The 24976-nt window shown below is 40.1% G+C and overlaps 1 protein-coding gene across 10 annotated transcripts in view; it reads left to right on the top strand.

The window, feature by feature from the left end:
- PROM1 (prominin 1) overlaps nucleotides 1–24976 on the top strand; it is a 93141-nt gene that overhangs the window by 8763 nt on the left and 59402 nt on the right. For all 10 annotated transcript variants that reach the window (XM_048848791.2, XM_048848795.2, XM_048848796.2 and 7 more), the window contains exon 2: nucleotides 716–1140. In XM_048848791.2, coding sequence (XP_048704748.2) covers nucleotides 924–1140 — 217 coding nt within the window. In that variant the 5' untranslated portion in view covers nucleotides 716–923. The remainder of the gene's footprint in view (nucleotides 1–715; nucleotides 1141–24976) is intronic.

Genomic DNA, 24976 nt, shown 5'->3' on the forward strand with positions numbered 1-24976 from the left:
ACATACCCTGTCTGATGTTCCTACAATGTTGTGTGCCAGAAAAAAAATGTTTTCCCATGACCATATGTTACTGACACTATAAAATGAATTGAAAGTTTAAATCCTTCTTTGATAGGTGGTAATCGATGGCTCCTCTGTTAATAAAATAATGCCACAAGAGTAAAGATAAATTTGCCGCTACTAACCTATGTGGGGGAAAAAAGTTTTGCAACATTGGGAAGTTATGAATTCTCAGGGCAGAGAAGTTATGTCCTTTTGTATTAATCATCTGCTTATGTATATCAGTCCTTGTGTGGCTGTCTACATGCATTTAGAGTTGCATGTTAAAGCATTCATAAAATGCACTGTGATTATTTTGTGATTAAATACAATTAATCTGACTTTATTACAATTATAAGTAAAGTAAAAATTTGTTCCTTTAATTTCATTTGCTCTTTATTGCTGCAGTCCTAATACTGTGATTTTTTTTTTAAATTTGTTTTATTTTAAAGGCTCAGTCAAAACTGTGAATAATCAGTGGTTTCCTCAAGTACTGTGTGTATAATGGATCCGTTTTTTCACACATGGGAATAAATTGGTCTATTCTGCCCTATTTAGCTTGCCAGTATAATAATTTTTGTGTTATATTTCCACATGAGATTGGAGGCATCTCACATTTTCATACCCTCGTGCAGTGAGGGCGCTCATTTAAACAGTTGTTTTCTGTCTTTGCCAGAGATGGTGCACTGCCTCAGTTCTGTGAAGAGCTTCTACACCATTCCGAAGTCAGTGTACATTATCAAAGACTAAGCAAAGGACTAAAGACATCAGCTTTTTCCTGCTGACACATCTCACTCCCAGTGAATACATTTCTAATGTGCTGAAGATTTCTAGACTTTGGGAGAGCAAAATCTCTACCTCCTATTTTATGAATACTTTTAGCCATGGCTGTGGAACTTCTGCTGCTGTTGTTGCTTTGTGGAAGTACTCTTTCAGAGGTGCAGCCTTTACACAAACCACCTCCTGGAACTTTGGATTTTGGATTTGTGCCTGTGAAGACATATGATACAAATACATATCATGAACCTGGACCAATAGGAATTTTGTTTAGACTAGTCCATGCTTTCCTTTATTTAGTGCAACCAAATTCTTTTCCACAAGGTAAGTGTGTAAAATTATAGCTTATTTTAATGATCTACTTTTAAGGCATTCATTTTCATAGTAAACAGTGATATCACCACTTAAAAATAGATGATGTGTATGGGTTCATTACCAGCAAGCAGTGGGGTTTTGACTCCGTAAAAATCACTGGTGTTTGTCTATGATTGAAATCTGCCAATGAATTTTTTTTGTATCTTATAAATCTATTCTTTAGGTATTTGAGTTTATTTTATTAGATTTTTTTTTTTTTTTTTTTTTTACTGAAATTTGTTCCCAGCTCCACTCTTTCAGAAGCAGTGGATTCAGAGTAAAGTATAAAATGCCTTGCCTCAGGTTTTAATCTGGGATAAAATTTTATTCTCCTTTGCAGTGTTTATTGTGAGACTGTGACTTTTTACTATGTAATTACAAGGTTTATTCTAGAGATTATTCTGCAAAGGGAATGTCAGTAGCAAAGTAAATTTCATGCATTTCTGTATCTGTACTGAAGTCATAAAGACAATTACTTTGTATAGCTACATCTAACTTGTGGCTTATTTGTTTAGCTTTGTAATCTTAAAAAATTAAGGTTCTACTCTTCTATTGGACTATTTCTCTGTCCTTTCTTCCCCAACCCCACCACAGCACTCTGTTTCCCAAAGCTGGAAAAGAAATCTTAAAAGAGAAGTATACATGTTCAAGATTTCTAGATTGTCCATGAAAGGCTCTTTAGTAAGCTCCTGGAGCTGTGGATCTGGTTTTATTATTGGTTTGTTTTTTTCACCATATTTACACTGTCTAATTCAGGTGTTAAAACAGAATGTCAATACTGTTTGTATAAATTTGGCATTAAAATTCACAGCAGGTTGAAATTTTAGTATATGAAATCTGAGCAATATTTTTATTTTGTTTGCTCACAGATTTTCACCAAATTGCTTTGTCTGTTTTTAGCTATAGGTATGCACAAAAAATATTTACTAGTTTTAAATATACCTCCATTGTATCTTAGAAACCTTTTCAGGTGAAATAATTGGGATTTAGAAAGACAGTAGTTTGTACATCAGTCCAACTACTACACTTCTCAGTATAATTACAAGGAGATATAACTTTCATAATTGGTTACTACTGTGTATAATGTCTTCCATCATTTCTGTTTTTTTCAGTATAAAAATATAAAGTCCACAACCATGTCAATGCCTATGGAAGAAAGAGGTCAAAACAAACTTGAATGGGTCTCTAATGTAATATTCAAACCAAAACTTAAAGAACAGGCTAATTCTTCACTCTGACTACCCCTCTGAGTTATTACAAGTTCACATAAATACTGTACTGGGTCCTGTAAGCCTTATAAGTATCCATTTATTATATTAATTATCCAATTGGTTTTAATGAAATTACTCTTGTGAATAAGGGCTCCAGGAATGGGTCCTATAAAAATAGATGCAAATTTTAATTGTATGGGGACTAAACTTGTAAATACTAGCAGGCATAGGGTTTATTTCAATTTTTATTAGTCCCATAGGATTACAGTAGTAAATTCTATACCCAGTGGTAGGTGTACAAAGTTAGGCCCATGGAGAGCAAGTAGATGCCTAAACATAAGTTCTTTGTTCTTATTTAACATGTGCTTTTCTTGCTCTCCCCCACCCCCAGATATTTTTTTTAAAACACAGTTTCTAATGTTTGTATTATGTGAAGTCTTTTTTGTTCACCTCCACACACCCTATCCCAAAATTTAGATCTGAAGGATGATGTGGATTTCTGCGTTATCGTGTAATTAGTTTAATCCCATAATCTGTTTTACCATATGCTGTTCTATTTCATATCTAAAGTATTAATTATGAAGGTTACTTTTTAACCCTTTATAAAAAAAAAAAGACACTAGAATAGAGCTTACTCCAATCAAGAGTTGAAACACACAGATAATTTTTAGGTGCACATATACCTTGACTCAATCTCTTTCAGAGTGTTTAACTGTAAACTTTGTTGCTATTAATTAGGCAGAGGCTTCAGAAGAGTTTAAATCTTTAATGTAAGCTGTGGGTATTAGCCTAGTTTTCCCCTAAACCATTATGTAATCAATGTGGTGTTGCTTTATAGTCATGAATCAGAGGAGAAATGTAATTAATAAATGGTCCTGATCATTGAGAGGTCCGAAAAACATGGCCATTCATTCAAATAGCAGTTGAGAAATGCAGAGATTGCTAAGAGTCCCACTTCCACCTTTTTTGACCTTTCTCTTTGTTCACCTGTAGTACATGGCCTGCTAATTTTCTTGTTAGTGCTAGAGGGGGATTTCTTTAAAGGTACTGTGTTAAGTCGTAGTGACTCTTACTATTTAAATTGCGTATATGTATTCTTACTGTGCTTAAACCATTTATCTGCTTGTAGTAATGTTCAAGGACAGTTGAATGTTTCAAGGCCGGCCAATGCAGATGTGACATGCTTTCAAGCAACAGTAAGCGATTAATAAGGAAGTTATTGCGAACTTTTTGCCTCAGGGCAAATGGCAGTGGCACAATATTCAGTGGTGTAGCTGTGTTAATCCCAGGTTTTTAGAATGACAAGGTAGTGAGGTAATAATCTTTTATTGGACCAACATCTGTTGGTGGGAGAGACAAGCTTTTGAGTTTACACGTTGCTCTTCTTCCAGTCTATGAAATAAATTGGCTTCCTATGGATGCTATGTTGGAGAAAGTGTCTTTTAAAAGAAGCACTCTAAGTCTTAGAAGTTACAGATCTTTCATTCCAGATAATAGCAAGTTAGATGTAGGGCGGAAAAGTGGATAACTGTCATTGGTTTGCAGAAAAAAATCAAGTATACATCTTTTAAAAAAATAAAATAAAAATCCTGACATGTTTAATGAATGTTATGGTGATTAGGATCAGAATAAAAACAGGAACTAGATAATTCATAGCTTGGCTATTTTGAGAAAGATAATTGAAATCAGAAAATGGGTTACTGTAAAAACATGGATAATATTTATGTGGCAAAGTGCTGTTGTACTAGATTGCCTTGTGTGGGTGCATAATAATACTCCAATAATTTTAGGTATTTAAGAAGTTCTGTGTAATTATGATCTGCATTGTAAGTGAAGAAAACAGGAGAAAGTTGTTTGTGTCTGAGTAAAGATAACAATGATGTGTGTGTGTGTAAGTAATAAAAATAGTGGTCCAAATGGTAGCCTAAAAATGTGGACGCAATCATATTTCAGTTGCAGTTGATAGTTCTAAATGTTTTACTCAGCTTCTATTGAAAATGTAAATGTTACCTTGGTTTCTTTGAAATTAATGCATAATTGAAAATAAATGGTCACTAGAAGAGTTTCATGGCCCTAAATCTAACTTTTAAAAATCGTAAGTTTATGTAATACGAAAATTAGTTGTGTGATCACATGCATGTCTTAAGTCTTATATACACTAATAGAATTAGGACGGGGAATTGCCGCATCTCTTCAGTACACTAATTGTTTAAATTGCTGAGTTAAAAGGGCAATAAGTTCCCACTGTGAGGAAAGAAATTAGTCCTCTAGTTTTTTAAAAATTGTGCATTTTGGGGTTTGATTGGAAGGACTGTAGTGAGTATAAGTATTGAGAGCTAAAGTCTGTTTTCCGTTCCACTCACTAAATCCTGTTGACTTCACTGGAAATTGCACAAGTTTAAATGAGAGCAGAATTTGTCCTTGAGCATATGATACATACCTATTCTGTGGGGAGATGTTTGGTCTAATGGATAGAGCACGGGACTGGGATTTAGGAGACCTAGGTTCCATTCCTGACTGGCCTACTGGGTTACTTTGGTCAAGTCCCTTCAACTCCCTGAGTCTCAGTTCCCATGTAAAATTGGGATAATGATGCTACCCTCCTTTGTAAAGTGCTGAAAATCTCTATCTAAATGGTGGTTGTTGTTATCTCATCTTTTGTTAGTAATATAACTAACATTATAATAAATAGAAAAGGAGTACTTGTGGCACCTTAGAGACTAACAAATTTATGTGAGCATAAGCTTTCGTAGCTGTAGCTCATGAAAGCTTATGCTCAAATAAATTTGTTAGTCTCTAAGGTGCCACAAGTACTCCTTTTCTTTTTGCGAATACAGACTAACACGGCTGTTACTCTGAAACTTGTCATTATAATAAAAGTTGGCAATTCCAGGAGAATTACAATTTGTTGTCACTCAACTAAGACAAGATATAAGAAAACAGCCTTTGGGTTTTTTCTTCTCACCAGAGGATGTTGTGAAGACCAAGATAATAACAGGGTTCAAAAAAGAACTAAATAAGTTCATGGAAAATAGGTCCATCAATGGCTATTAGCCAGGATGACCAGGGATGGTGTCCCTAGCCTCCATTTGCCAGAAACTGGAAATGGATGACAGGGGATAGATCACTTGATGATTACGTGTTCTTTTCATTCCTTCTGAAGCACCTGGCATTGGCCACTGTTGGAAGACAGGATACTGGCTAGATGGACCTTTGGTCTGACCCAATATCGCCATTCTTATGTTTTAACTTGTGAAAGGTAAAACAATCATTTATTAGTGAAACTAAATTAATCTATGATGGTAGCATGGTACTAGTGAAACAGCTTGTTTATACCACTTAGTGTGCTATGAGCCTTCAGGTGTGAATTTGTTGTATACAGGGCATGGTCAATATCAGGCCTCTCAAACTCCGTTTACCTTAGGGCCAGCGCCAGTCCTCAAATCCTCTCAGCAGGCCAATAATGCCACTGAAGATGGTGTTCAGAAATTAAAACATTTATATTTTTTATTTCAAATTTCTTAGAAGTAATAAAACTGTCATACAACTTTATACAATTCTTCGCCTCCCAGAGAGGTTTTAGTGTTGGCCAGCCACCTGTCAACACTTCAGTTCTGTCAGTTTGTTCATGTTTGGCCTCAGTGACTGACCAGTTGAAACCTTCAGGATTGCAGCAAGGTGTGCATCAGATAGTTGTTTGGTATTTTGACGGAGAGACTGCCGAGACTCATCAAGCCCTCGGATCGCTACCCCTTCCTGCTTCTCCACATGGGCACCAATAATACTGCCAAGAATGACCTTGAGCAGATCACTGCAGAGTAGGTGGCTCTGGGAAGAAGGATAAAGGAGTTTGAGGCACAAGTGGTCTTCTCGTCCATCCTCCCCGTGGAAGGAAAAGGCCTGGGTAGAGACCGTCGAATCGTGGAAGTCAACGAATGGCTATGCAGGTGGTGTCGGAGAGAAGGCTTTGGATTCTTTGACCATGGGATGGCGTTCCAAGAAGGAGGCATGCTAGGCAGAGACGGGCTCCACCTAATGAAGAGAGGGAAGAGTATCTTTGCAAGCAGGCTGGCTAACCTAATGAGGAGGGCTTTAAACTAGGTTCACTGGGGGAAGGAGACCAAAGCCCTCAGGTAAGTGGGGAAGTGGGATACCGGGAGGAAGCAGAAGCACACGAGAGGGCAGGGCTCCTGCCTCATACTGAGAAAGCGGGATGATCAGTGAGTTATCTCAAGTGCCTGTACACAAATGCAAGAAGCCTGGGAAACAAGCAGGGAGAACTGGAAGTCCTGGCACCGTCAAGGAATTATGATGTGTTTGGAATAACAGAGACTTGGTGGGTTAACTCACATGACTGGAGTACTGTCATGGATGGATATAAGCTGTTCAGGAAGGACAGGCAGGGCAGAAAAGGTGGGGGAGTTGCACTGTATGTAAGGGAGCAGTATGACTGCTCAGAGCTCCAGTATGAAACTGCAGAAAAACCTGAGTGTCTCTGGATTAAGTTTAGAAGTGTGAGCAACAAGGGTGACAAGGGTCGTGGTGGGAGTCTGCTATAGACCACCGGACCAGGGGGATGAGGTGGACGAGGCTTTCTTATGGCAACTCACGGAAGTTACTAGATCGCAGGCCCTGGTTCTCATGGGAGACTTCAATCACCCTGATATCTGCTGGGAGAGCAATACAGCGGTGCACAGACAATCCAGGAAGGTTTTGGAAAGTGTAGGGGACAATTTCCTGGTACAAGTGCTGGAGGAACCCACTAGGGGCAGAGCTCTTCTTGACCTGCTGCTCACAAACCAGGAAGAATTAGTAGGGGAAGCTAAAGTGAATGGGAACCTGGGAGGCAGTGACCATGAGATGGTCGAGTTCAGGATCCTGACACAGGGAAGAAAGGAGAGCAGCAGAATATGGACCCTGGACTTCAGAAAAGCAGACTTTGACTCCCTCAGGGAGCTGATGGGCAGGATCCCCTGGGAGAATAACATGAGGGGGAAAGGAGTCCAGGAGAGCTGGCTGTATTTTGAAGAATCTTTGTTGAGGTTACAGGGACAAACCATCCCGATGTGTAGAAAGAATAGTAAATATGGCAGGCGACCAGCTTGGCTTCACAGTGAAATCCTTGCTGATCTTGAACACAAAAAAGAAGCTTACAAGAAGTGGAAGATTATAAAAATATTGCTTGGGGATGCAGGAGTGAAATCAGGAAGGCCAAATAACACCTGGAGTTGCAGCTAGCAAGAGATGTTAAGAGTAACAAGAAGGGTTTCTTCAGGTATGTTAGCAAGAAGAAGAAAGTCAAGGAAAGTGTGGGCTCCTTACTGAATGAGGGAGGCAACCTAGTGACAGAGGATGTGGAAAAAGCTAATGTACTCAATGCTTTTTTTGACTCTGTCTTCACGAACAAGGTCAGCTCCCAGACTACTGCACTGGGCAGCACAGTATGGGGAGGAGGTGACCAGCCCTCTGTGGAGAAAGAAGTGGTTCAGGACTATTTAGAAAAGCTGGACGAGCACAAGTCCATGGGGCCAGATGCGCTGCATCCAAGAGTGCTAAAGGAGTTGGCGGATGTGATTGCAGAGCCATTGGCCATTATCTTTGAAAACTCATGGCGATCCGCGGAAGTCCTGGACGACTGGAAAAAGGCCAATGTAGTGCCCATCTTTAAAAAAGGGAAGAAGGAAGATCCTGGGAACTACAGGCCAGTCAGCCTCACCTCAGTCCCTGGAAAAATCATGGAGCAGGTCCTCAAGGAATCAATTCTGAAGCACTTAGAGGAGAGGAAAGTGCTCAGGAACAGTTAGCATGGATTCAGCAAGGCCAAGTCATGCCTGAGTAATCTAATTGCCTTCTATGACGAGATAACTGGCTCTGTGGATGAGGGGAAAGCGGTGGATGTGGTGTTCCTTGACTTTAGCAAAACTTTTGACATGGTCTCCCACAGTATTCTTGCCAGGAAGTTAAGGAAGTATGGGCTGGATGAATGGACTATAAAGTGGATAGAAAATTGGCTAGATTGTCGGGCTCAACGGGTAGTGATCAATGACTCCATGTCTAGTTGGCAGCTGGTATCAAGTAGAGTGCCCCAAGGTCGGTTCTCAGGCCGGTTTTGTTCAATATCTTCATAAATAATCTGGAGGATGGTGTGGATTGCACCCTCAGCAAGTTTGCAGATGACACTAAACTGGGAGGAGAGGTAGATACGCTGGAGGGTAGGGATAGGATACAGAAGGCCCTAGACAAATTAGAGGATTGGGCCAAAAGAAATCTGATGAGGTTCAGCAAGGACAAATGCAGAGTCCTGCACTTAGGACGGAAGAACCCCATGCACCGCTACAGACTAGGGACCGAATGGCTAGGCGGCAGTTCTGCAGAAAAGGACCTAGGTGTTACACAGTGGGCGAGAAGCTGGATATGAGTCAACAGTGTGCCCTTGTTGTCAAGAAGGCCAATGGCATTTTGGGATGCATCAGTAGGGGCATTGACAACAGATCGAGGGACGTGATCGTTCCCCTCTGTTCGACACTGGTGAGGCCTCATCTGGAGTACTGTTTCCAGTTTTGGGCCCCACACTACAAGAAGGATGTGGAAAAATTGGAAGGAGTCCAGCGGAGGGCAACAAAAATGATTAGGGGACTGGAACACATGATTTATGAGGAGAGGCTGAGGGAACTGGGATTGTTTAGTCTGTGGAAGAGAAGAATGAGGGGGGATTTGATAGCTGCTTTCAACTACCTGAAAGGGGGTTCCAAAGAGGATGGATCTAGACTGTTCTCAGTGGTAGCAGATGACAGAACAAGGAGTAATGGTCTCAAGTTGCAGTGGGGGAGATTTAGGTTGGATGTTAGGAAAAACTTTTTCACTAGGAGGATGGTGAAACACTGGAATGCGTTACCTACGGAGGTGATGAAATCTCCTTCCTTAAGTATTTTTAAGGTCAGGCTTGACAAAGTCCCGGCTGGGATGATTTAGTTGGGGATTGGTCCTGCTTTGAGCAGGGGGTTGGACTAGATGACCTTCTGAGGTCCCTTCCAACCCTGATATTCTATGATTCTATGACTTGTGGGAAAAAGTGATGCTGCCTCTATGGCTGACTCTGCCTGTCAACTAGTGATGGTATCTCTGTCCCTCTCCCACAGCCAATGGGAGCTGTGGGGGGCAACGCCTGTAGTTGAGATTGCCGGCAGTGTGTCTGCCTGCGTCTGTCCTCCACAGGCCGCAGTGAGGATGTTCTTGAGCCGCAGATGTCCCGCAGGCCGGGACTTTGAGACCCCTGGTCAATATGATCCTTTGGTTGCTATGAATATATTAAAGTGGCTTCCATCTTTGTTCCTATGGAAACCAGTTGTTAGTTCCAATAAAATAATCTGGGATTCATTTGACGACAGGGTGTGCACAGCAAATATTCATTTTAGAAGTTTTCCTCTTCTAGCTAAAGAGTGAGAAGTCATTAAGAGAAGTAGGCTAAAGAGAAACACCCATTTGTTTTCCAGTAAAATAAGACAAAATTATAGGCATGGCCCACTGTATTTAATCAGTGTGGTACAGGCAGTGTATTATGGGGTGACTGCACCGTCTGGTGCTAAGGCCCTAAGGTAAACGGAGTAATAAATGATTGTTTCATCTTTCACAAGTTAGAACATAAGAATGGGGAGGGAGGATAAAATGTTGTTTCCCAAGTACAGTATTGACTGAATCTCAGAACTCAAGAGTACAATCGGTCTGAGAGCTGTTGTCTAGTAGTTTGAGCACAAGACTGGGGTTTAGGAACTTGAGTCCAATGCTAGCTCTGTCATTCAGTCCCCATGTGATGTTGGGCAAGATAGTTATGCCCCAATTTTCAAGTCATTGGGAGTTGCAAGTGGCAGTGCTCAGCATTGTAACCTCTCTGCTTCATTTTCCCGATCTATAAAACTTCCATATCTCTCACAAATGTTACAATGATTAGATAATGTTTGTAAAAAAATTTTCAGGAAAGGAACTACATTAGTAGAATTTACTATTGCTGCATAGCACTTACACTATCAATTGTAAGTAAACTAACAAAGCACAGGTAAAACCTACTCAGATGATGAGTGAAAAGGGAAAGATGTTATGAATTGTTTGATTCTGAAAACTGCATTTGGTGTGTTATGTGTAAGGCATTGAAGCAGAATCTCTTTGCAAGTCTTAACACAAAACTATTATAACTCTATAATAGATTAAAATTGTGACTTTTGTAGAGCTAATTTCTTTGCTTCCCTTGTTAAGTTAACCAGTTGCTAACAAGGAGCAAAATTAAGTTAACGAGAAATGGACAACCAGATCTAATCAGTAGCAGAAGGTAATTTTGTGTAATAACATAAGAATGGACTTACTGAGTCATCCCAATGGTTCATCTAACCCAGTATCCTGTCTTTCGATAGTGGCCAATGCCAGTTGCTTCAGAGGGAATTGAACAGGACAATCGTTGAGAGATCCATCCCCTGTTGTCCAGTCCTACCATCTGGCAGTCAGAGGCTTAGGAACACCCAGAGCATGAGGTTGCATCCCTAGCCATCTTGGCTAATAGCCATTGATGGACCTATCCTTCATGAAATTATCTAATTCTTTTCTTTGTTGGGGCAACAAAATGGCAGACGAAATTCAGTGTGGATAAGTGCAAAGTAATGCACATTGGAAAAACCAAATTGCCTGGTACTGAAGTTAGGCTTACTGGCCTGTAATTGCCAGGATCACCTCTGGAGCCTTTTTAAAAATTGACGTTACATTAGCTATCCTCCAGTCATCTGGTACAGAGGCTGATCTAAGCGATAGGTTACAAGGCGTGGGAAAGTAGTAGGCATCCTTATCATGTATAGTAATTGATTAGTTTGTGCATACCCAATAAATATTTCTTCTAAGTATAGTTTCAGCCAAAGAGTAGGCAAAAATTTGGATCTTTACTTTAAGCTGTCCTTATTTGTGCAGACATTCCAGTGATATCCAAGGAGATGTGTGCATGTCGGGAAAGTATAATATTGAAGTTGAAACCAGCTGTATAGATCTGAAAGCTAAGTTTTGCTCTTAGATTTTAAATGTCTTTGGATCCTTTGCACAGAAAACTTAGTTCCCCTGAGTATTGTTATAGAATAACCAATTGTTATAGATTTGGTGAGATGACTGCTCCATTTATATAGTCTCAGTCCGAAGTGTCACAAAAGTGTGCATACACTCCACAGTCCCGTTAAGTGTGCCATATGATCCCGTGCCTTCATTCTCTCCTCCAGTGCGGTGGTTGGAATTATGATGTAGCTTTAAAAAGGAGTAGTAAAGTCCTGCGACTAGCTAATCACTACAAAGCATGTATAGCTGGGCAGTTTATACAACTGTGTATAAATTATACCCAATTTAAGTCTCCATATCCAGTTCTAATTGTAAATAACATTGAATGTTGTTGGCATAGGACAAACAGTAGAGAGAGATGTATGAAATGTCCAAAAGGTTATGGGTTCAGGTATTCCGTTTTCTTTACATAAGAGTAAGTCATTTTTGATGTTTCCCAAAGTGGCATCTGGGACTTTCTTTCTGACTGCTAACAATCCTAAAGTCTGCGTCTAGCAGGCATTCTCTTATCCTGTTAGCCCAGTCATGTGCTCTGGAAGTGTAAGCATCCTGCATGTAAGTCTCTGGATCAATTTCAGTAGTGATGCAAGTTACACCTCACAGGTTGTGGTAGTGTAACTTGGTCAGAACACAGATCTATCTGGTAAAGTATTGTAATGTGCACCAATTTTGTATTCAGTGGATATCTCAGATGAAAATAACTTGCATGTCAAGGGCTGGCAATGATGTGGTAACTCCCTAAATCCTGAGAGCACCATCCTTCGCCCCCTAAACTCTGAGATTCTCAAACTAGGTGATCCTCCATTTGTCTTGTCTGCAAGAGCTGATCCAATTGGTTTGGTCAGGACATACCTAACCTGCACAAAAGACAGCTGGGGGTTGTAGATTGTGAAGTTTCTTTGGTTTTTTTTTTATCATTTTTGGGGGGTGGGCAGGGGTGCACAGAGCCTTTTTCTGTGACGAGGAAGGGCTCTGGTAGTGGGGAGGCAGCAGGAGTAAAAATAGCAGTGTAGATGTGGCAGGGATGGCTTCAGTGTGTAGAACGCTGCGTAAGGTGTATACCCTGCAGGTTCAGCATGTAGGGCACTCTCCTCTAATTGCCTAAGTGATGCCTCACCATCTACACAGCTATTTATACCCATGGTAGCTGGGCATGCCTAACCTGCATGCAGTGATATATTGTGCCATTCTACCAACAGCCTGGTATCTGCATGGAGTATACATTCAGTATGTAAGTTGGCTTGTGCTTCTGTCTCAGACAATGTTGTTGTTTGTTCTGAATCTGTAATAGCTTTTGTATCCCTTTGTGAACTTATTTTGTTAAAATACTGATTTTTGTTCCCCAAAATATAGAGCTCTTCAGAGGATATTTAGGTTTTTAGCAAGAAATATATATGTTGGTAACTGAAATATCTATGAGGTATAACTTTATAAGATGAACCTTGCCAGGATAATGGCAGGTAGTGATTGATCGATCGGGGATCGATTTATCATGTCTCATCTAGACGCAATAAATTGATCCTCAAATCAACACCTGTACTCCACCTCGGCAGACGGAGTAAGTGGAGTCGATGGGGGAGCCACCACGGTCGACTCGCTGCCGTGAGGACGGCTTGGTAAGTTGAACTAAGATACTTTGACTTCAGCTATGCGAATAGCGTAGCTGAAGTTGCGTATCTTAGTTTGAAACCCTCCCCCCACCAACCCCCCCCAGGTGTAGCCCAGGCCCAAGTTATTGATCCATGAGAGGACCTTCCCTCTTCTCCCATGACTGCTTATTTTGCTTACTAGCCTTTGGTGTGGGACCTCGTTCAAAAGGTTTCTGCAAACCCAAGTACACTGTATCCACTGAATCACCCTGGTTAATGTTTGTTGACCTTTTAAAGAATTCTAGTAGATTGGTAAGGCATGATTTCCCTTTACAAAAGCCACCTTGACTCTTTACTCCTACAAATCATGTTTATATGTCTGATTCTGTTCTTTACTATTGTTTCAACCAGTTGGCTTCGTACTGAAGCTAGGCTTACCAGGGTCACCTCTGGAGCCTTAAACAAAGAAATAATAAAATTTTGTGTATTAGCTATCCTCCAGTCATTTGGGACAGAGGCTGATTTTAAGCAACTGGTTACATACCACAGTGAGTAGTTCTGCAATTTCATATTTGGGTTCCTTCAGAACTCTTAGGCGCCATCTGGTCCTGGTGATTTATTACTGTTAAATGTATCAGTTTGTTCCAAAACTTCCTCTATTGATATCTCAATCTGGGATAGTTCCTCAGATTTGTCAGCTAAAAATAATGGCTCCAGTGTGGGAATCTCCCTCACAACCTCTGCAGTGAAGACCAATGCAAGAAATTAATGGGTGGGTGAGATTCTGTGGCCTGCCTTGTGCAGGAGGTCGATGATCCTAATGGTCCCTTCTGACCTTAATATCTATGAATCTATGCATTTAGCTTCTCCAGAATGGCCTTTTCTTCCACGAGTGCTCTTTTAGCACCTCGATCATCCAAGGGGCCTTCATACACCCACCCCCTGATTGTTTAGCTGGCTTTCTGCTTCTAATGAACTTAAACAAAATTTTGCTCTTTGTTTTTGTGTCTTTTGTTAGAGTTGCTCTTCAGAATCTTTTTTGGCCTGCCTAATTATACTTGACTTGTCAGTTTATGCTCCTTTCTATTTTTCTCAGTAGAATTTGCTTTCCAATTTTTAAAGACTGTCGTGTGTGTCATAGTCCTTTTGGCTATTCAGATCCAAGTCAGAAAATGTTGCAATATTCATAACACATTTAATGAAATAAGGATTTTGATAAGTGTGGAAATAACTTTCTAAAATTTGTGCTCTCTCTTTGATAGGCAAGAATAATCACTATGCTCGCCTCTGCCTTTTAGCATAAAACTATAGATTTGGAAAGTAACAGTTAACTATTCTTAATAGAGAAAAATAGCAGAAATATTCTGCATTTCATCTGCTCTTGAGAACTCAAATATTTAAAAGATCCCAGATTTTGAAAGAATATAAGTGCCAAAAATTATTTTCAAGTATATTTTTAAGATGTAGCCTTTTGTAAATTGCTTCCAGTTCTTATCGGCTAAAATACATTGTTGTTGTTCTTGTGTGTTTGGAATAGACACTAGTCAGACTACTATGTATTAGCATTGATTTCTCTTCACCATTCAAGAAGTCTGCTGAACAGAAGTAGGCAGTTATGTTTTTTCAACAACAAAGATGGGTTGGCAAAAATCAACTCTTCAGGTAAATAGAGTTTTGGATTCCACAGCGTCTTTCTCCATTTTAGAATGAGCGTAGTGGCAGGCTTTAAAGGGGTAAAACCCAGAGGGTCAAAAATTACTATTAGCTTTCCTTTACAGAACAAACGACTTAAAGGAGCAACATGTGCGTGGCCTCATCAAAGCTGGTGGGCTAGCAAGAAAGCCAACATTCTCCAACGTAGAACTCCAGGAGACTTAATCGAACTCTGATTAATTGGATTCTACATGTATTAATCTTTCCTTGCCAATCCCATAACAGAAATCCTGGAAACTTTCTTTATACCGGAGTTGGGTTTTTTTTTCTGTCAAAAGTATCTGCCGAGCCTCTTGTAAACCACCTGATTTTGAGAGTTTGCTGCAGACTTTGTTATGTATCTGGTTAAACAACTTGTACTAAAACAACTTCTGACTTTTCAGTTGAACCATGTACAGTACTCTGTTTTCATAAGGAAAAGGAAACAAGGAAACTTTGCCCCTATTGTTGTGTTTTGAGCAGGATGGAGGTGAGGGGGAAGAAGGCACAGAATAATTCAGATTTTATTTGACTGAGCTCAAATGTTTATCATTTTTAATCTGTGACCTATGGTACTTCTGCAACCATCGCATATTTAGTGGTTCAGGTGCATATGGAGTATAGTGTCCCTTGCAGAGAAATGACAAATACAGAGGAGGAATTCTGAGACCATAATGTGGTTGCCAAAAAGTCAGTTGTTGAAGTAATTAAAAACCAATACTAGTAGGGCTCTCCTGTGTTACTTCCAGTTGTCTGCATTCATGTTGCCATAGGCATGCGTTAGAGTATGAAAGCAGAATTCTCTCCTATTCTCAGTTTACTTACAATATACTGGAACATTTTTTGAGAGGAGAGGGAGGGAGCTGGAAATCTGACACTTAAGGTAAAACCACCTTTGTTATACATATGTGTTAAAATAATCTCTTTAAATGTTTTAAAGTGTCACTCCAGTACACCTTGGACATGCGAACCACAAAGTACCGGCAAGTTGTTCAGCGTCTGCAGGGGGTTAAAACAGGCAATCCTGTACAGCACCCTGAGCTGAACCCTTGCCCCTAATCTGTTGTAAATCTTTACCAGATGGTGGCCTAGAAGAGGCCATATATAGCCACTACAGACAAAAAATATATGGTGTTGGATAATTATAGTGCTGTAAACAATATGGTTTAGTTTAAGTTTAAAAATATTTTACTAAAAATGATTGAATGTAATTTCTGTATAGAATACTCTTTCAACTGCATCCCTCTTGACATTGTTTGTATTATGTATGCAGATTTTTGAACAAAGATTTTTCTGACGGCAATTTTTTTTGGTTTTTGTTGCAAATTTGCAACATGTAAGGATTTTCTGGGTAGTGAAGAACAATCAGAACGGCCCTGAAAAGGTTCTTTTCAAAGGAAAAACTTTTATTCTGTGTGTCCCATTTTCTTGACAATCAACATAATGGCTTTTGTTTTTTGAATGATTTGCTTTCTGACTATGCTTTTTAAAAATTTTTGTCTGTGTGGATTACTGTGTAGATAGATAATGTGAATGTGCCCAGTGCTTGGCAGCTGTAAAGACTGAGGAACTTTTGTGGGAGAATGGAGGTTTAAATTGCTTAGTTCCACTTCCTGGTTAATAATAAGACTTTGAGGCCATTCTGTTTATAAAATTACCATGCTTCCATCTATGTTTTTGGAAAATAAGGAGCTCTTGTGCATGTACAAGTTAAATGTTCCTTGAACAGGAGTGTCTCTGTTGGCTAATAAATTATATTTTGTCTCTTCAGGAGTTCAATGGGATTTGCTAGTGAGAAGAGGGATTTATTAAATTTCTGTCTCCCCATTACTGCTGCCCATTCACCCAGCTACTCTTGTTGCATCACAGCTCAACATTTCTATGAAATACTTTGCATTTTGTAACCAGAAGCCTATCTCTAAGGTGCCACAAGTACTCCTTTTCTTTTTACGAATACAGACTAACACGGCTGCTACTCTGAAACCTCTCTCTGATAAAGTTCTCTCTCCTAATAGCAGTCACACAGTTCCCTGTCACACTCACGCTTGCTGTTCTCCCCATCTCCTATTCCACACTGCATCTCAACCCCATTTTCCCACCATCCCAGCTGTGCTCCTGATATTCTTATACAACTCTTTTGAAATTCGACAGTTCAGTGCCTTAACTGTTCAGCTACAAAGATAGCAATATACACTCTGAAAGCTTGCTATTTTTTGTAAGCACTTACCTGACACTTACACTGTGGTTCATTTTCCGTGTTGCATCTACTGTAAAAGACAGATCAGCATTTTGGGATTTGGGAAGATCTCTGATGTAGTGGTAGCAAAAGTAGGGCGTGAGACTGGACGCTGGATGTGGTGAGGAGGGGCAGAAGCAGATTGAGAGTCCGGAAATAGCTGTTCAGTGAGTGAGTAGAGAGGGAGAAATGCTTGAACTTTTAGCTGCTTCATTCTGTGGTGAGCTAATGATGTTTGAGTGGGTTTAAAATCTGGCAATGTGAGTTCCCATCCTTAATACAAATATTAAGTCCACTGAGCATTGAATCGGTTTGGTGATGTTTGTGAGGGTTTCCAGGATCCCCTGGGGCAGCACAACGTTGTTTTTGTGGGGTTTCTATGAAACATACTAATGTGGCATAAGAAGCATGTTTTCCTACAACTTGCATGAGTTTATTATTTAACAGCATTTAAAATATGTGAATATGGGAAGTTATTTACAATTATCTGAATTATTTTAAAGACTATTGTCAACTGGCTAACTGCTAATTTTTTTTTAATGCCCATTATAGCCACCCTTCCGGCAGTCCTGGCTCATTTTGCTCCACTCAAAGCTTCCTTATGCTCAGTCTCTAATTCAAAACGGAGAACTCTGAAATACATTACTAGATAAACCAACTGTATACAAAGTACTCAAGTGGGACTTCCATGCTGGTGGGCTCCTCCAGAGAATGGCAGTTTACTAGGCAGGACGAATATCTTTGTTTCCTTCAAGAAGCCCAACAAACTAGACACAGCACAGGTTGTAGCAGACCCTCTGATAACCCTGGACATTCTTCCTGAGAGAGAACTAGGAGGTGTAGTCTTGGACTTCAGAACATGCACCCAAAAGTTATGTCTGCAAACATCAGTTCTGTAATGTCCTATGACCGTGAGGAATGATTACCAGATTTCTACCTTTTCTGTCCAAGATGTGGCCAGCTCACAAAGGGTATGTGCTTTGAAATACAAGGCATATATCTCTACTATTAAGTAATTCTTTCATGCAAGTCCTTTCCCTCTTTTTTTGTACCTTTGAACAGTACCGATAGTAAGCCTGATTTACAAAACTTCCAGGTTTTATGCAGGAAGAATGTAATGCGCGGATTGCACTTAAGTAAGGAGTTTCTTTGACAGAGGGGGGCAAAAGAATGGTAGCTGAATGACCTGATTGCTAAGGAAACCAGTTAACCTTGAAGATGATGCTAGCAACTGCATGGAGAGAGACCGTGCCAAAATATAAAGGGACAGGGCTACTATGAGGAAAGACCCCTAATTCCATCATACTTCAGGAAAATGGGTGTAAACTGCCTGAAGGAGACTGTGTGAGAAGAGGAGTAAGCTCTCTTACCTGCTCCAGAGTCCCTATCCACTAGAGCTTGGAGTGTGGGGAGGAATAGGCTTGGCCACTCACTCCCTACTGCAGTGTAGACACTTCATGCACAGGCCTGAAGGCTACAAGGAACATAAGCAGGGAGGAAAGAGGGAACACTTGGTCCCCATCTGGATCCCTGCCTTAGCTCAAGTGCTTCCCATATCAAGTGGACTGCCTGCCTGGTGTCTGCCCTGGGAGAGGGCTGAATCTTGTGGACTTTCTCCTTGCTTGAGGAGGGTAAAGATTCCTTAGCGTAAGCAGGGCAGAAATGACCTACACAGGGGGACCTGTCCCACTCTGCAACAGCCTGTGTGCGGGGTCCTTCTGCCATTGCCCCTGCCACTAGGGATTCTTGTCTGACTGAGGTAGTAGGAAACTAGAGCTGATTGGGGGGCTGCTGGAATAAGGAGCTATGCTGGGTGCTGAAAGCCAAGTAGTTGGCTAGGGAGCAAAGCTACCTGGCAGTGATGTGGCAACAAGGAGCAGTAGCCTAGATTCCAGACTGAGTGGACCTCTTCACTCAGGATCAGATCCAACTCCTATTGAAGTCAACAAAAGGATTCCGACTGACTTCAGTTGGCTTTGGATCAGTCCCATGAAGTCAAAACAAAGACTTTAATTGATGACAAACTGAACTTCCACTTATCTTTTCTGGGAGATCACTAGCTATTTTTTTGATATTTCCAGTGATCAGCATGAAACTTGTGTGCATTAATTAATCTTGAAAGTTTGCATTAAAACCTGGGGCAGACCTTTACAAGTCATGTTTTAAAAGAAACAATGAGTTTGAAGTAGAAGTAATACATTCATTTCATGCTAATAGGTAAATTTTCTAAACATTGTGAAATTGCTTATTTTGACACTAGATGTACTCACATGGACAGCAATCCAGAAAAGCACTTAAGCACATGCTTAACTTTAAGCATATGAGTAATCCTGTTGACTTGAGTTATGCTATGAAATACCAGGCGTTAAGAGTGAGAGCATTTTAACAGTATTAAAGTGGTGAGCAACTTTATCATGATGTAGTTTTCCATCATTGTCTTAGAGTCCCAGAGTCAGCAAGGTACTTGCGCATTGAAATAGCCCCATTGAAGTAATAGGTGCTACTCACTTAAAATTAGGCAAATGCTTAATTACTTTGCAGAATCAGGGACTAATATTCTGTATTAAGCATAATGGGGCAAATGTATTTCTGGTGTAACTTCATTGACTTTACTGGAGTGACACTGGGACTGAATTTGGCCCAAAGTAATTAATTTTTTTTTAAATGCTCTTTTTGTAGGCGCTCAGAACAAGAATAATATCCCCAGTGGTTAGGGATCTACCAAATTTGCTGCTGTGAAAATTGCATCATGGATTGTGAAATATGGTCCCCCCACACCCCGTGAAATCTGGTTTCTGGCCGCCCAGCCCTTGAAGGCAGAGTGGAGAGTGGCAGCTGCTGGCCACACCCTTACTTCTGTTCTGGTGGCAGCACTGCCTTTTGATCTGGGCGGCAGCCGCTGCTCTCCTGCCACCCAGGGTCAGGCAGTGCGACCAGCAGCAGCAGAGAAATAAGCATGGCAATATCATGACCCCCTAAGAGGCTTGCGACCCCCTTTTTGGGCCATGTGCCCCAAGTTTGAGAAACACTGTGGAGAAATCACACATTTTTCCTGGGTTGATCACAGCATAAATAGCAAATTTCATATCAATGAAATTATTTCTGCCTTGACCAAGCTGCAAAAAAAGTGATTTCTCTGCCACTTAAATAGACCCCCTACCAATTGTATTGTCCCAACTTTTGTTTGTTTGCTTCCTTTTTTCTGTCACCTAGTCCTGTAAAACTTTCCTGGCAGTGGGAATTGTGTTCCAGTTTGTTGTGTTAGTTGTTAATATCCAGACGGCTTATTGTTAAGTCTCTATTCTCTTTTGCCATCCCTGTCTGTTGAATAGTGCCAAGAAGCAACCTTTATGGTCTGAGTATTACAACATTGAACAGGTGTACCTGGAAACATCTGCACAACACTCACACCACAAGGAAAGGAGTCTTTCTATGAAGCTCTGCAAGAAGGTGCTAATATCAGTAAGATGGTGGTGTAATAAGTCAATAGTTCAGTCTGTTAGGGCAGATGGCATCTTGCTTGTGTGTGGAAAGCCGGAAAGAGACTGAGTAAAGTATTAACGTAATTAGTATTGTAAGTGAGCCTTATAAAGTAAAGCTCTTTAACCTCAGTGATAAAATGTGTTCTATGTTAAAGCCTTGGATTACTGGTCATATGAAACAATGCATACATCTGTTCAGTCATGGACTTAAAAATGAATCCAGTTAATTTGTAAATAGAGGTCACCGTGCTTTTTCACAATGCCTTCCTGTTAGTTTTATTTTGGAAATAAGAATTGGACTCGATAAATATGTTCAAGTTGCGGAATCCTTCCATTTTATAGACTTCTACAGAGTGGTGTAAAATGTAGAAAGATTTGTCACCTGGTAGGAGTAAGACTTGTGTTGTCAAAAACTTACAACAGTGATGCTATTGCTCCTGAATGCACATTTAATATAATGTTTAATGACTTCCACATTTAATATCAAATGAGTTCATTATGACAGGTGTTACTACAGTTGATACCAAAGAACTTCTAAAATATTAAATCATAGAGAAGATAGCTGTTCACATAAATGACTGACACCTGGTCAGAGAGGATTAGTAGTCTGTGGCATATCTGGAAACCTTACCAAGAGTGAATGCAGAGGCGATGGGCTTTCTAAAAATAGAGAAAAGTAGTATTGTTCGAGTAGTGTTCACGTTATTTGGTGAATAGCTCAACACATGGAGTGAAATCTGAACTTCATACAGTATTTAATGCACAGTTTGCCTAATTACTTGAAGGGACTAATTGCTAAACAATACATATCAATCTTGATGATCAGGAAGTTAAAGATAGTTTGTTTCTGTTGGGCTTGCTTTGGAGTGTATGCAGTAATTCACACAGTTTGAAAAACTATTTTCTCCATCAATTTTTCATAGTATTTTCTAATTAGTTCCATCAGTCTTGAATGACAGCTCTAATAGTGAGGTAATCGTGTCTAGCTAAGTAAAACTTCTGTGATTCAGAACCACAATTCAGAGCCTTTTCAAATTCATTAAAATAAGAAATAAGTTAGTTGACTCTTCTTTGTTTTCTTATTTGTTTCTTTAAACATATGGCATTTGGCTGACTTCTGTTTAATTCTTTATTCCAAAAGGCAAAGGTGCCTACAAAGTTACACTGGTTGTGAAACTTTATTTCCATTCCACAGAAAATTCCGGTGTTTTGAAATCTCCTATCATCCCCAATTGGAACAAAAATTTAAAATTTCCCACAGAACTAAAATTCTGAAACGTTTTGTTTCAGAAATATCAAAATGACCTTATCAAAGTGCTTCTGTTTTGATTGTTTTCACTTTTATATTAGGTACTGTTGTGTAATATAAATATCAAAAAAGGGTTTCAATTATTTTTTTTATCAAAATTTTTGGAGTTGATTCAGCATTTTTCAATGGAAGACTGTTCCACTAGTAAATTTTTGACCAGCTCTACTATGAAATTCCCTTAAGTTAGGGTCCACTAGTATTTTATTAGCTGCTGACGTAACAGCATTAGCCTTAAGGGGGGGAGGGTTCTTTTCACTGTTCAGTAGGATGCAATACCAGTGCCCTTGTAATTTCAACATTTTTTTTTTTTAATTTCTTATCTGCAGGTAGCACAGCCATGGCTTGCTTGAAACTTTTTTTGTTGCAAGTATGGGAAACTTGTTGTTTTATGCCTATTCTTGCAGAATCCAATATCCTTTCTAGGCCCATACTTCCCCATGTTCAGAATATAAAAGCAGTTAGTCCTTGTGAAAAGCTGATTTCCCATTATTGGCCATTCTCAAGAAGCTTTTGTATTGTATTCAGAGAGCTTTTCTAATCTTGTATGAGATCTTGATTGTACCTTGTATAAGTGGCTGGTTCGAGGCTGGGCTCTGTAAATAAATGACAAATAAAGGACCAACTACTCAGTGTAAATCGGCACAGCTTCATTTAGTTCAGTAGAGCTATATCAATTTACACCAGCTGAGGATCTGGCCCATTTTTTTAATAAAACAATGGGGCATGTGCAAGTCTGATTATAAATAAATCCACTCTTTCCCATAAAACTTTGGCTTAAAGTACCTCCTCCATTCCAGAAGTGTTACTGGCTCTCATTTATCTGTTATTAATTACTACATTAAAAGGATAAAGGAAAATTTTAAACCATTGTTGATTGTTATAAAATACGTCTGTCAGAGAAATAAGGAATTTATATTAAACTTCTGTGCACCAGGTGTGTCCCTAGTTTATTTTAGATATTGAAGTTTTTTTGATGAAATTCAGTGTTTCTGTTGATGTGGGAAAGGTGTGTAGTGTATTTGTAGAAAATCTGCAATGTGTTTGGCTAAGTCAGTTCATTGAATTTGTCTGGTGTGGAGTTGTTGCATCAATGGGTTGGTTACATTCTGCTTTTGTGTTTCTGTATTGCAGCTGAAAAATCATGGGAAATATAAATTCTCTTCCCAGAGTCCTTGGCCTCTGTTACTGATTTTGCTGTAGTAGGGACTCCTTGTTGATCGCAATATGTTTGTAATCTCACAACTGTAGCTTTTGGTGTGTTGCTTATCGCTCCTGCAATTCTGTGTGTCCTTTCCATCAGAGGTCTGCTAACATTTAAAGTGTTTAATAGCCATGTTTCAAAATATTTTCCTTGAATAGGATTCTCTGCCTTCCAGGCAGCTTTTATATGTACCTTTGTTCCTGAGGCATTCGGCTCCATTTTTCCAGCATTTTTCAGTCTTCCCCAGATGATGATGCTTTGCAGTACAAACTATTTCATCATCTTCTATTTTTTGTTTTTGAAAAATGCTGGATTAAGAGTTCTGGGGACTTCAGTCCTCAGAACTCTTAATCCTCCTTGAGCTTCAGAATAGATGCAACACAGATAATAAGATGAAAGCTTTCTTTTATCTGTCTGCCAGTGATAGGCAGTGAAGGCCCTCAGATCTCCCTCCAGCAAGTTTGCAGGTACAGAGTAGCAGCCGTGTTAGTCTGTATTCGCTAAAAGAAAAGGAGGACTTGTGGCACCTTAGAGACTAACCAATTTATTTGAGCATAAGCTTTCGTGAGCTACAGCTCACTTCATCGGATGCATTCAGTGGAAAATGCCTTGGGGAGATTTATATACATGGAAAATGTGAAAAAATGGGTGTTACCATACACACTGTAACGAGAGTGATCAGGTAAGGTGAGCTATTACCAGCAGGAGAGCGGGCTGGGGGGGGGGACCTTTTGTAGTGATAATCAAGGTGGGCCATTTCACATTTGGGGACAATGTATACCTTCAAATCAGCAGCACTGCTATGAGTACCCCACGGCCCCACAGTATGCCAACATTTTTATGGCTGACTTAGAACAACGCTCCCTCAGCTCTCGTCCCCTAATGCTCCTACTCTACTTGCACTACATTGATGACGTCTTCATCATCTGGACCCATGGAAAAGAAGCCTTGAGGAATTCCACCATGATTTCAACAATTTCAATCCCACCATCAACCTCAGCATGGACCAGTCCACACAAGAGATCCACTTCCTGGACACTATGGCGCTAATAAGCGATGGTCACATAACCACCACCCTATACCAGAAACCTACTGACTGCTATTCCTACCTACATGCCTCCAGCTTTCATCCAGACCACACCGCACAATCCATTGTCTACAGCCAAGCTCTATGATACAACCGCATTTGCTCCAACCCCTCAGACAGAGACAAACACCTACAAGATCTCTATCAAGCATTCTTACAACTACAATACCCACCTGCTGAAGTGAAGAAACAGATTGACACAGCCAGAAGAGTACCCAGCAGTCACCTACTACAGGACAGACCCAACAAAAAAAATAACAGAACGCCACTAACCATCACCTTCAGCCCCCAACTAAACCTCTCCAGCGCATGATCAAGGATCTACAACCTATCCTGAAGGATGACCCATCACTTTCACAGATCTTGGGAGACAGGCCAGTCCTTGCTTACAGACAGCCCCCCAACCTGAAGCAAATACTCACCAGCAACCACCCACCACACAACAGAACCACTAATCCAGGAACCTATCCTTGCAACAAAGCCTGTTGCCAACTGTGTCCACATATCTATTCAGGGGACACCATCATAGGGCCTAATCACATCAGCCACACTATCAGAGGCTCATTCACCTGCACATCTACCAATGTGATATATGCCGTCATATGTGCCAGCAATGCCTCTCTGCCATGTACATTGGTCAAACTGGACAGTCTCTACGTAAAAGAATCAATGGACACAAATAGATGTCAAGAATTATAACATTCAAAAACCAGTTGGAGAACACTTCAATCTCTCTGGTCACTCGATTACAGACCTAAAAGTTGCAATTCTTCAACAAAAAACCTTCAAAAACAGACTTCAACGAGAGACTGCTGAATTGGAATTAATTTGCAAACTGGATACAATTAACTTAGGCTTGAATAGAGACTGGGAGTGGATGGGTCATTGCACAAAGTAAAACTATTTCCCCTTGTT

Source organism: Caretta caretta, chromosome 4 (assembly GCF_965140235.1).
Source record: "Caretta caretta isolate rCarCar2 chromosome 4, rCarCar1.hap1, whole genome shotgun sequence".
In the NCBI taxonomy this organism is placed as follows: Eukaryota; Metazoa; Chordata; order Testudines; family Cheloniidae; genus Caretta; species Caretta caretta.